Raw genomic sequence first — 14,499 nt, 5'->3', positions numbered from 1 at the left:
ATGGCATCTATCACTAGTGGTATTTAAGGAGAAACTAGATAAACATTTGTTACCAAAGTTCTAAACTAGCCATGTCAAACTCATGGCCTACAGAGACCTGAAAACTCCCCAGTTCAAGGTCCAAACCAGAGTAAAATGTAATTGGAAAATATTTAACAAAGTAAATAAAAATACAATATGCTAAGCTATAGTTTTGTAAATCAATATGCAGCTCACTGAGATCCATTTCTATTTCAATTTGATACTACTATATTAAACAAGATTTGTGATTTGAGTAAGAACTTTAGCAATGACTTCTGACTCAAGGTTTAGTATTCTGTGGTTATCATCATTATTCCCTTAAGAAGTCTGGAGAAACATTGATGAAGAGAGATTTCTAGGCATGAGGTTACCATTCTCAACAATCATATTAAGTAAGAAGTTAAAGGCTGATTATTCTCATTTTATGGATAAGAGAACCAGAGATAAAGTGATTTGCCCAAAGTCATATCACCAGTAAATGTCAGAGGTAAGACAATCTAGGTATCCTGATTTCATATCTAGTTTCTTTCCATGCAGTATCGGCTTATTTTAAATGTCAATACATATATAAATAAGTCTGAAGAAAATGAACAGAATTTTCAGTTTTGATAAGTAAACTTTCATAGTATTAATCTCAAAAATGACTTCCTAGAGCAAATGGCTGACCTGGAAACCTAGTCAGTATCTTTTAATGACCAAGAATTTAAGAAGCAACAATTAAGACAACTTCTGAAGTTCTGTTGTCAATTAGCCAAGTCACAAATCCAGAAAATAAGCCAACAGCAGGAAGGATAACTCCTTAAGATTACTCCTCAGAAGTGCATTTCACTATTGTAGATGAAATATTGAAAAGATATTTTTAAAAGATCAGGGCAGTTTAATAGAACTCTACCAGACCTGATTTCAAATCATATGTCTAGTACAAGCAATCTATGACTTGGGACAAATCATTTTACAATTCAATGTACCAAGAAATTCTCTAAAACCGCAAGTTTTACAATGATTAAAAATTTTCACAGGATTTTCTTCACCAAGGGAATTGCATGTTTTAATACACACACACACTTAATTTCTCTAATCCTTGATTTCCTCATCTGTAAAATGGAGAAAAACAACCTATACTATCAATCCCACAAAATTCTTCTGAGGACAGCACTCTGTCGTTTTTAAAGGGCTGAAATGGTATGAGTTGTTCATGCCATCTCTAAGGTCCACTATTTTTTACCCATTCAGCATTCAAGATGCTGTCTCCACAGGCATCTAGTTGGCCTAGGGGATAAAGCATCAAACTTGAAATCAAGAAGACCTGAATTCAAATGCAACCTCACATGCTCATTAGCCCTATATGGAGATAATAATAGCACCTTCCTTCAAGAGGTGTTGTGAGGATAAAATAACATAATATTTGAAATGTATTTTAAGAATTATAAATGTTATTCAAATACTAGATTTGGTAAAGAGGAGGAGGAGGGTGTTGTAGAAGATGATGACCAGAGAAGAAAGAAGATGACATCAAATGTTAACATGTATGATTAGAAAAAGTAGAAAAATCTCCAGGATCCAATTCAACTTAAGTCAACAAATATTTAGTTAGTGCCACCCATGGCAAGCAAACAGAGCCATTTTAAATCCAAAAGCTAGTTCTTAGTCCAAATATTTTTTGAGCTGTCCAAAATAACAAACTCTCTAAAATGAGATGTAGTTGAAAGGGTATGGGTGGGTGTGAGTGTGTGGGTGTGTATGCACACAGGTGCATATGCAATAAAAAATTGATTAAATAAAATTATAAATTAAATATATTTATATTATAAATTAAATATAATTATTGATATAGATCTTTTTATTCCTTTGCATTTCATTCAATTCCAACTAGGATGTCACATTCATTTTTATCACTGCTCTCTCTGTCTTAGACCCCATTCATCATCATCCTCAAAGGCCACACTCAGAATTTGTTCAGATTCGGAGTGGAAAGAAGGCTGGGCAAGAGAGAACTCATCCTATTTTCAAACAAATAGAGGTTTAATATCTTGCAGGAAAAACTCCCCAAGTCACAAGACACTAAATCTTGATTACACTTACTTTCCTCAACTTCATAATAAGTTCAAAGGTTGTGAGATAACAAATTTTGCAATTATCACACTAATTTTGTCTGTCTTCCAGTACTTCACCCAACAAACTTTGCCTTTAAAAATTTACAAAGATACAAAAAGGGCAAGCTGCCCAAATAAAGGCTTATCCATTGCCTAGACATCACTCACTTACTTTTACATGGCTGAAATCACCAGCCTTGCTGCTTTCTGAGGGATTCACTGGTTTGCTGTCAACTCGAGGCTTGACAATCTGTCGAAAAGGACTGGAAAGAGGAAGACCACTAACGCTGATTCCATCTAGGAGAAAAAAAAAAGAGGAAAAACATAGTAGTGAATGTCAGGCAGACAGCATACATTTGTGATTGGCTCAAAGGCTTAAACATTCTTTTGGAACTCAGCTTCAGGAAAACTGCTCCCTCCCAGTGAAGAGAAATTTTGTCATGCCTCTTATAAAGGCATTAACCTTCAAAGTTTAGAAAAACGTTATAGGCAAGAGAATCTTAAAGAGTACTCTACAAAGTCAGAAAAGAACTTCCAAAAACCAGGAGTTGTGAGTTGCCTATTTAACAGATGTGAGTGGTGTCACAGCCATTCTGCCCAATGTTTTTTTGGAGAGAATGCACACTAGATTTTTAAGGGTAATATTTTTGATAAGTACTGTTCTTGTGATACCACCTTAGTAAATACCATTTAAAAAAATAATTGGGTGGAACTGTGAAATGATCCAACCATTCTGGAGAACAATTTGGAACTATGTAAAAGGCTATAAAACTTTACATGCCCTTTAATCCAACAGTGTCTCTACTGGGCCTATATCTAATTCTATGATGTATAAATATAATGGAACATTATTGTTCTAAAAGAACAATAATATGATATGATAATATGATTTCAGAAAAGCCTGGAAAGGTTTACATGAACTGATGCTGAATGAAGTGAGCAGAATCAATAGAATATTGTTCAAAGCAATTGCAAGATTATGTGATGATCAACTGTGATGGATTTTTCTCAGCAATGCAATGATCCAAGACAATTCCAATAGACTTGCATGGAAAATGTCATTCAAATCCAGAAAAAGAATTATGAATTCTGAATATGAATTGAAACAGTCTTTTCACCTTTTTTGTTTGTTTGCTATTTTCTTTCTTGCATTTTTCCCCTTTGGATCTTATTTTTCATGTAAAACATGAAAAATAGGAAAACATATTTAAAAGGATTGTACATGTTTAACCTAGATTACTTGCTGTCTTGGGGAAGTAGGTGGTAAAGAGAGAGAGGAAGAAAAATTTGAAACACAAAATATTACTGAAATGAATATTGGAAATTATCTTAATATGTATTTAGAAAAATAAAATACTGCTGAGGGGAAAAAAAGAGACATGGGGTCATTAGCTGTGGCGACTGCATTAACACCCTGGATATCTTAGAATCAGCTGGAGTCAGGATAAGCAAAGAATCTTTATTCTTGGTCTTTTTGGATTGCAGTCAGGGGAATAGATATAGGAATCTCCACACCTCCTTTCTCTCCCTCCACCGCCAAAGAATGATCCCCCTTGTGCTACTCCACCCTCTGATACCTCCTTTCCTTCAATGTATACACCCACAGATTGAGCCAGCACAGGATGGTGGGCCGGGTCATTCTCCAAGCATATACTAATGGAGTACTGTCCAATTGATAATTAGCCTCAAGGGCTTGGACTCAGTGCAACTCAGATTTTCAGCCCTTTACAATTAGCTGCTTATCAAGGTGAATCAATCATACAAGTTCAGGCTTATATGCAAATGTAATAGGACACAGTCAACCAAGGTCAACCCCTAAAGTCTTGAATTAGAAGCCAATCACCTCCTAGAAACCAGGCTTGCCAGTTTGGATGGGAGTTGATGAAATATCCCTGGTAGAGATGCTACACCTAAATGGATTGGAGCTCTATGATATAAGTATGAAAGGAAGAAAAAGAAAGAAAAATAATACTTGAGGAGTTGATCATTTACAAAGCAGTTGTCTCAACACTTCTATAAATTTGAGAGTATTAGGATCTCTCTTTTGCTGATAAGCAAACTGGAGTTCTGAAAAGAAAATACTTTAACTGTGATCACAAAGTAAGTGGCAGAAAGAATGGCAAATAAGAACATCTGACTCTCTCACTCCATAAAGTCATGCTGCCTAAGTAAAACATTAGAGAATCAAACTCAAATCACTTATACTCACTTCACAGTGAAAATCCATACAAAACTTAACTCACTATTCATTCTCTTGTAATCATCTTAACATTACAGTTTATTCTGCCACTGATTTTTCAAACCAATCTTGGGCTCATTCCTCTTCTTCCTTCACCATGTCAAAAAAATTATAAGTATCATTATTAGCCTACATCCCAAAGAGATGAATGGAAATGGAAAAGGATACATATGCAGTTTTTTTATTTTGTTTTGTTTTGTCATAGAAAAGAACTGGAACCAAGGGATAGTTCTTCTATTAGAAAATAGATGGACAAATTATGGCATATGAATTAATTAAATGTTATTATGCCTCCAGAAATGACAAAAGGATGGTTTTGGAGAAAACTGGAAAGACTTAGGCAAATTGGTGCATTTTGAAATGAGCAGAACCAAGAGACAATGTATACGATAATAATAGTGTAAAAACAAATAATTGAATAGCATAATGCCTAATATGATCCAGAAGAATTAATAATAAATCATGTTACCTATCTCCTAAAGGAGTCAAAAGGAATTCTAAGTACAAAAAGAGATATATGGTTTTTGAGCATGACCATTGCAGAAATGCATTATGCTTCCCAATGTATTATTTTTACAAGGGTAAAAAGTGTTGTTTTTCAAAGAAGTGATTAAGGTCAATTGTGATGAAGAGGGCCATTTGAATCTAGAGAAAGGGATATGGAGACTGACTATATTTTGCTGTTGTTGTTTTTTCCCATTTTTTTTTCCTTTTTGATCTGATTTTTTCTCCTGCAGCATGATAAATGTGGAAATATGTTTAGAATAATTGCATGTGTTTAACCTTTATTGGATTATTTCTGAGTAGGGGAGGGGAAGGAGATGAAAAGGAAGGAAAAAATTTTGGACACAAGGTTTTGCAAGAGTGAATATTGAAAATTATTTTTGCATGAATTTTAAAAAATAAAAACATTAAAAATTCTTATTTATTATTTTCATTTTTCCCCTTTTTCCTTTAAGGGTGGAGAAGAGGCAAGAGAGAAAATAGTTTTCTGTTCATTTAAAAAAATTTTAATCAGACAAGTATCTTTAGAAATAATAATTTGCTGCGGAAAGTCTTAGGATCAGAAGATTTTACAGGCATAGTTCTTTCTACTGTACTTTGCTTTACTGCATTTCTCAAATACTGCATTTTTTAGAAATTGAAGGTTTGTGACAACTCTGTGGAAAGCAAGATTATCAGTGCCGTTTTCCCAATAGTATGTGCTTATATTATATTTTTGTCACATTTTGATAATTCTAAAAATATTTCAAAGTGTTTTCATTATTATTATTATTATATCTGTTATGGTAATTTGTAATCAGTGATCTTTGATGTTACTATTGGACTGTTTTGAGACACAAGGAACAGTATACAACAGTATACACAAGGAACATATACAACAGCAAACTTAATTAATAAATGTGTATGTTCAGATTATTCCACAAATGGGCTATTTCCTCATTTCTCTCCATCTAGTCAGGCTTTCCTATTCCCTGAGGCACAACAATGAACTAAGTGTTCAAGTGAAAGAAAGAGTTAACTGATGGAGCAAACTTCATTCTTCTCTTATTTTAAGAAACTGTCAAAGCCACCCCAACCTTCACTAACCAGCACCTAGATCAGTCAGAAGCCATCACCATACAGGCAAGACCTTGTACCAGCAAAAAGATTAAAGCTTGCTGAAGTCTCAGATGATGATAAGCACTTTTTGAAAGCAATAAAGTATTTTTAATTAAGGTATATACACTGGTTTTTTAAAAGACATAATACTATTATGCACTTACAATACTATAATGTAGTCTATAGTATAGACATAACTTTTATGTGCATTGGGAAACCAAAAACCTTTTGTGAATCATTTTATTATAATATTCCCTTTAAGGCAGTGGCCTGGAGCCAAACCTACAACATCTCTGAGATTTTTCCTATATTTGAGTTTGAGTTCTTTCTTATTAGGTGAAGGAGTGTAATCTCTATAAACCTTAAGATCTTCATTTGTAAAATGGAAATTTAAGAAATCATGTTAGCTGTCTTTCAAGGCTGTTGTAAATTCTGTAAACCATAAAACTGACATTATTTCTAGCAATCTCAAACCTCAAGATGTTGAAAAGGATTAGAAAAAGAAATAGGAAAAATAAAGGTCAATGACACTGATTCCATCTAAGAACAAAAACTACAAGTTTTTAATTCACAAAAACTAAAACTAGAGCTTTCAGGGTAATCTTCTTGACTCTAGGCTCTTTTCTATACAACTACTTCAAAATTTATCATCTTTGAAAAATACTTTCATCTTATTATTTTTCCTTTTTTTTTTCTGAGGCTGGGGTTAAGTGACTTGCCCAGGATCACACAGCTAGGAAGTGTTAGGTTTCTGAGACCAGATTTGAACTTGGATCCTCCTGAATTCAAGGATGGTGCTCTATCCACTGCGCCACCTATTTTATAATTTTTCATCCAAAAAAAAAAAAAAGTCCTTAATTGGAAGCCACACTGTCAAATTTAAATGTTTATCTGATTTTCATGGATCTTCCAAATGTAACTGATAGTTTTCATTTCTACTCAAAAGACACTGCTCAAAAGAGCAGGAAGCTAGATCTTCTCAACAATCATTAATTGAGCAATCATTAACATTCAACAGATTCACCCAAAACATAAAACTTGCAAAGACCTTAGTAGCCATCTAATCTAATGCAGGCAGACACCAACAATGGATGAGCAGCCCTTAAAAGGACTTAGCAAATCTTCACACCAGAGTTGCTTGTCCTCCTTGAACAACTCCTTGTTTGGTCTTCCAAGAGTTTCTATCACAAAGCACAGAAGACAGAAATCTGCTGAGGAAGATTTAAGGACAGTAATGAACAATAGTGATATGGGAGCCTTGTTTAGCTCTTATGTCTCCTGTTTTTGCCTGCCAAGGAGAATGACATTTGGCTCAGAAAAGATAGAATTAAAATGACTAATAGGGAGTTAAAACACAAGATTTGTACAGAGACCATCAGAAAGCATTTAGCTGCCTCTGAAGAGTTCAAGTTATCAGTCCCAAAGTACTAAAAGAACTGAGAGATAAGTTCACTACTATCTTAGAAAGATCACTGACAGCAAGAAAAGTACTAGAGAATTAGAGGGCAAGGGTTGTAACAGTTTTCAAAAGGGAGAAGAGAGCATAAAGTCTATAACTATAGACCAATTCCCAGTATTATCTGAAAAGAAATTATCTAAGAAATAATTAGTGAGCAGAGAAAGCAGTAACTTCAAAAAGTCAGCTTTACTTCACCTAGAGCAGTATATATAATGATAACTTTATTTATTTGTTCATAGTTATTACAGTGGTAGATCAAGATAGTTTAATTTTAGCATAACACTGAACAAACCTCCCATGCTATTTGTGTAGATTGATACCATAGGGGAAAAAAAAAAGGCACAATTGTATGGATACAAAATGAGTTGAATAACCAGAACTAAAGAGCAGTCTTTAATGGTTCAATGTCAACATGGAAAGAGAAGTCCCAAGAATTTGTGACTGGCTCTGATCTTGTATTTAAAAATACATTTTTGTCATTGCCTGGGGGAAAGATACAAATGACATGTTTAACAGATTTGCAATGAACTATGACAAAAAGGAAAGAGAGTTAAAACACCAGATAATAAGATCAGAATCCAAACAGACCTTGAAGAACCATACTAGACAATTATAATTAAATGTATCATCAGAAGGTTATCTACCTAATGGGATTTTGACTGTAGTAACTTATTAAATCTTGTATTTAGGCATGAAAACTATACTCTGTAGCAACAGGGGGAATAACCTTACCCATGGCATCACAGAAATTTGAAGTTCTTTAAAGTCAGAAGAGAAAATACTACTAACATTGTTTTCTTTTGTGTATAAATCCTATTGATGTGCCATAGAATCCTAGGGTTTATGAAATGCCAGTTTATTTCTTTCTTCTACCATTTGCATAATTTGTATGTTTTCATCAACCTAAATGGTATTTGCCTTGGATTATAACCTCCAAATCATATAGGTAATTTTCTTTGTATTAGTGCAAGCATAGATTTATTCAATTCAACTCAGTATGAATTCAATAAATATAACTGTACATAAGCTACTATTCTCAGTGATAGGTATGAATAAACTGTGGTCTTATAATGGATACACTACATATAAATATACTATATATAAATCTACAAATATATAGTAGAGAAGATGAGATATATATCGATGTCAATAATGTCAGGTAAAATGTGACAAGTTTAAAGAAGTGACACAAAGGAGTTGAAAACTGTAATTTCTGACTCTGGGGATAAGAGACACATTTTTCAATTGGATCAAAAGATGATGGAAGATTATATGAAGCCACAAAGTGTAGTGAGAAGAGTACTGGACTTGTACTTCTGATATGGCTCTGCACCCTCAAATAAATCAAATAGCCTGTCTGAGTCTCTGTTTCTTTGTCAAACGAAAGGGTTGAAGAAGAAAAGAAAAGTTGGTAGCATGCCAGCTCTAAATCTCTGATTGATTCTGTAATCTTAAGAAACAAGAGATTCACAAGAACCTTTCAGTTAGAAGAAATAATAAGCAAAAACAAAGAGTGAGGAAACAAACAAACAAACAACAGCAACAAAAAAACCAACAACCAACAGACATACTTAGGGAGTGCCATATTGTTCAATTTAACAGCAGCACAGGATAGCTGATGAGAAAGAGTGAGAAAATAACTAGAAAAGTAAGTGAAGGTTATATCACAGAGAACCCTGAATTCCAGGCTTTGAAGATTAGACTTCATATAGTAAATAAGAGGCAATCGCTAAAGATCCATAATGAGAACAGCTGCCTAATCAGAGTGACAGACTGAAGGAAGCTTGTTCCAATTGTAATATGCAGTCAGAACTGGGGAAGTGGAGGAAAAGATTAAAAAAAAAACTGGATTAGGAAATTATTGCAGTAGTAATGAACCATAAAAAAGAGCAGCCACAAGAGGGATGAAAATTAGGGGTGAGATGTGAGAGACAGAAACACTAGAGGCAACATGGTACAGTGGAAAGAACACTTGTGAAGACGAGAACATGAAATAAAACCTGCTTCTAGTTACTTGTCAGTATGACCTACACATGTGGTAAATCACAATAATTTCCCTGGGTTTCATTTTTCTGATCTGGACTCCACATTCTTTCATTACCTCCCTTCAAACTTTGAATCTGTGAATAACACAAATGTGCTAATAATTATCACATGTAGTACTTTAAAATGGGAAAAACACTTCCCTGAGGAGGCCAAGGTTAAGGAGCACAAATATGACTGTCCTCATCCATAAGATGGAGACTCTACAAGGCTAAGAAGCTTACCTAGGACTGTGTAACTACTGAATATTAAAGCTAGGATTTGTATAAAAATGGCTCCTGAATCAAAGTCCCATAGTTTTTATGCAAAAACATGTAGCTCCTTGTGGTGATACAAGGATAGTGAACAAAATAGACACAATAGACAAGATATACCAATTAATTAGATACAGAGACAGGACAAAGATTAATGATGAATTTGCAGTCTAAGGTTATAATACCTCTAAATAAATGAAAGAATAACATTATTACCCTAAGGACAATTTAATAAAAGGCACCATTTTTTCAGAGAAACAAATAACTTTTTGAAAAACAATGTTTTTGGAGGATATAGTTCTATAGGTTTAAAAGGTGCCACTAAAGCACAGCTGACTGGAATTCTTGCCTAAGTGGCTGCACTGTACAAAAGAGCTGGAAAACTGAGTAATTAAGAAAATCAGAGGTTGGATCAGAATTCTCATCTTTCCCCAAACACTGATCTCAATAGTAACCAGGGCAGGAGGCCAATGTACCAGTTTATTTAGTTTTCAGCTATAGCAGCAGATAGAGCACAGGATCTGGAGAAAGAAAGATCTAAGTTCAAATACAACCTCAAACATTACTAGCTATGAACCTAAGCAAGTCACTTGGACCTGTTTACCTTAGTTTCTTCTTCTGTAAAACGAGAATTATTTTTGCTATTTTGTTTGTTGCATGTAAGGATGAAATGAGATAATGATGTAAAGCACTTAAAAGAATGCCTGACACAAAGTAAGTGTTAAATAAATGTTAACCATTATTAGCTATTATTATTTAGCTTCACAGTACATGTTCTCAAAACAGTCATATAAATATGGTTCCTGTTGCCAGGAAAAGAAAATATATTACCTTGACATGAGGAAATATGTTAAGAAAAAAAAGTTCAAAAGAAAACATTGACAATTCAGTACTTACTAATAATTATAGTAGTTAGAAGTAGGAAGAGTACATCATACTAGGAGCTGTTGAAGGACAGAAAATAATTTAAGTATGGTCTCAGAAACTAATTCAGTATTTTAATCTAAACACCAGGCAATCCAGTTCAATTCAAAACAAATGGTTAAGGCTCTTCAAAAAAATCAATCTCTACATAATTGACTATAGTACCAATAGAAAATCATATAATTATATAAATAGATGCAGAAAAAGCATTTGATAAAATCCAATATCCATTCCTACTAATAACATTAGAGAGCATAGGAATCAATGGAATTTTCCTTAAAACGATCAGTAGCATCTATTTAAAATCACCTGCAAGCATTATATGTAATGGGAATAAACTAGAAGCATTTCCAATAAGATCAGGGGTGAAACAAGGTTGCCCACTATCACCATTACTATTCAATATTGTATTAGAAATGTAAGCTTTGGCAAAAAGAGAAGAAACAGAAATTAAAGGAATTAAAGTAAGCAATGACAAAACAAAATTATCATTCTTTGCAGATGATATGACGGTATACTTAGAAAATCAACTAAAAACTATGAGAAACAATTAACAACTTTAACAAAGTTGAGGCATACAAAATAAATCCACATATATTATTGGCATTTCTATATGTAACCAACAAAGTCCAGCAGCAAGAGATACAAAGAGAAATTCCATTTAAAGTAACTGTAGATAATTTAAATTATTTAGGAGTCTACCTGCCAAGACAAAGCCAGGAACTATATGAACCCAATTACATGATACTTTTCACATAAATGAAGTCAGATCTAAACAACAGGAAAAATATCAAGAGCTTATAAGTAAACAAAGCTAATATAATAAAAATGACAATTCTACCTAAATTAATCTAATTATTCAGTGCCATACCAATCAAATTGCCAAGAAATTACTTTATAGAACTAGAAAAAAATAATACCAAAATTCATTTTGAAGGACAGAAGGTCAAAAATTTCAAGGGAATTAATGAAAAAAGGCAAATAAAGGTAGCCTAGTTGCACCAAACCTAAAACTATATTATAAATCAGCAGTCATCAAAACCATTTGGTACTGAATAAGATACAGAGTAGTGGATTGGTGGAATAGATTAGGATCACAAGACACAATTATCAATGACTATAATAATCTAGTATTTGATAAACTTAGACACTCTAACTTCTAGAAATAAGAACTCACTTTTTGACAAAAATTGCTATGAAAATTGGAAAATAGGTGTTGGTCAATGCTTAGTTTCTGCCATACTAACACCATATACAAGATAAGGTTGAAATGAGTTCATGATTTAGACATAAAGGACAATACTATAAGCAAACTAAGAGAATGAAGGATAGTCTACCTATCAGATCTGTGAAGAGGGAAGGAATTTATGGCCAAAGAAGAACTAGAGAGAATTATGAAATGCAAAATAGGATAATTTTAATTATATTAAATTTAAAAGTTTTTATACAAAAAAACTGCACCCAAGAAAATTTGGGGGAACATTTATATCTAAGTGTTCTGATAAAAAGCTCATTTCTAAATATATAGAGAATTGATTCATTATAAGAATACAAGCCATTTTCCAACTGATAAATAGTCAAAGGATATGAACAGACACTTTTCATACAAAGAAATTAAAATCATTTCTAGTCATATGAAAAAATGTTCTAAATTACTATTGATTAGAGAAATGCCAATTAAGACAAGTGAGCTACCACTTCACATCTCTCCAATTGGCTAAGATGACAGGAAAAGATAATGAGAAATGTTGGCGGAGATGTGGGAAAAGTGGGACACAAATGCATTTTGGTAGAATTGTGAACTGATGCAACCATTCTGGAGAGTAATTTGGAATTATACTGAAAGGACATCAAACCCTTTGATCCAGCAGTGTCTCTACTGCGTCTATATCCCAAAGAGATTATAAAAAAGGGAAAAGGATCCATATGTACAAACATGTTTGTAGCAGCCCTATTTTGTAGTGTCAAGGAATTAGAAACTGGCTTAATAAGTTATGGCATATGAATGTAATGGAATGCTATTTTTCGATAAGAAACAATCAGCAGGATGATTCAGAAAGGCCTGGAGAGATTTATATAAACTGATGCTAAATGAAGTAAATATAACCAAGAGAACATTGTACATACAACAACAAAATTTTTGTGAAGATCAACACTGATTAACTTGGGTCTTTTCAACAATGAAGTGATTCAGGCCAATTCCAATGGACTTGTGATGGAAAGAACCATCTGCGTACAGAAAGAAGACTGTAGGGATTGAATATAGATCACAACATTTTCACTTTTTTATTGTTGTTTGCTTGCATTTTATTTTCTTTCACTTTTTTTTCCCTTTTTGATCTGATTTTTCTTGTGCAGTATGATAAATGTGGAAATGTGTATAGAAGAATTGCACGTTTAACCTATACTAGATTGTTTGCTATCTAGTGGAGCGAGGTGAAGGGAAAAAATTTTGGAACACAAGATTTTGCAGGGTGAATGTTGAAAACTATCTTTGAATGTATTTTGAAAATAAAAAGCTATTATTTTAAAAAGAAAAAAAAAAAAAAGCTAGGATTTCAGTTTCTGCCTTGTACCAAACATGTTACTTGCAAAATGCAAGCAAACAACAACAAACCAAAAAAAAGTGAAAATACTACATTTATCCATGCTCAGTCTCCACAGTTCTTGCTCTGGATGCAGATGGCTCTCTCTATCACAAGACCATCGGAACTGTCCTGAATCACCTCACTGTTGAAAGCAGTCCATTAGAAGTGATCATCATATAATCGTGTTGCTGCTATATAAAATGTTTTCTTGGTTCTATTCACTTCACTTAGTATCAGTTCATGTAAGTCTCTCCAGACTTTTTTTCAGAGATTCTTGATCTAGGATAAATGGCTACAAGGGTGCTTCTGGTTCAGATAGTCTGTGATTTTCAATTATATCCAATCATTCTGTTATATTAGCTATAAAGGAAACTACTGCATAGTTGCTAGACAAACTTCTCATTTTTCAGCAAACAACCACATAAATTAGGTCAAGCTGAGTTCATAGCCAAGGTGTATATTGTTGAACCACATGGAATACACTCATTACCCAGGGTCAATCTCAGCTGAATAAATATAAGTTTTTCCAGGAAACCTAGATAATGGAATCAGTACAAAAGCCACAAATGAAAAAAAAAAACAAAAACAAAAACAAAAAAAAAAAACACTATTTCCTAATCAAGTTTTTTTTTTCAATAGAAGGCAGTATTCTTATATAATTTACCATAAAATAATGTTAAATATTGTTGCTCTGTCTCATTTAACTTAGAATTCATAATTAAAACATCTTATACATACATCACACATTATGATTAATAAGAGACTAAAAGATTCATGGGAGCAAGGATTAAATCTTCACTGACCTCTGTATTTTCCAGCACTTGAAAAGGTACCTAATAATTATTTATTAAATTGAATTTGTTTAATTGAATGGTCAAGTGTAACTATCCCAGTTTTAGAGATGGGGAATCTGAGACAAATATAGAAAAGTTAAATGCTTCACCAAAGGTCAAACATATACGTTACACTATACAATCTTTCATATAATAATTATGTAACAAATGAGATAAAATTTGTAAAAGTATATAACCACAGAGTTTGGCACTATCTGAATGCTATCTATCATTGTTATTATTGTTATCATTAAGTCTGATTTATGGATACTTATAAGTTGAAAATTAAAAAAAACTTTTAAATTTAAGGTAATCCTTTGAGAAAAATAAAATTTATAAATTGATTTCATTTCAATTTCAAAAAGCACTAATTTGATAACTTTTATTATAAAATTATATTATTTGATACATAATGCAAGCATTTTTATATACATTAAAACAAA

At 32.9% G+C, this 14,499-nt stretch overlaps 1 protein-coding gene across 2 annotated transcripts in view; it reads right to left on the bottom strand.

Annotated features, from left to right (window-relative positions):
- TRAPPC9 (trafficking protein particle complex subunit 9) overlaps nt 1-14,499 on the bottom strand; it is a 968,086-nt gene that overhangs the window by 653,967 nt on the left and 299,620 nt on the right. For both annotated transcript variants that reach the window (XM_074264738.1, XM_074264741.1), the window contains one exon: nt 2,287-2,411. In XM_074264738.1, coding sequence (XP_074120839.1) covers nt 2,287-2,411 — 125 coding nt within the window. The remainder of the gene's footprint in view (nt 1-2,286; nt 2,412-14,499) is intronic.

This window comes from Sminthopsis crassicaudata, chromosome 1 (genome assembly GCF_048593235.1).
Source record: "Sminthopsis crassicaudata isolate SCR6 chromosome 1, ASM4859323v1, whole genome shotgun sequence".
NCBI lineage: Eukaryota > Metazoa > Chordata > Mammalia > Dasyuromorphia > Dasyuridae > Sminthopsis > Sminthopsis crassicaudata.
The sequence above is the reverse complement of the archived record's forward strand: the minus strand, read 5'-3'. Positions and strand labels throughout refer to the sequence as shown.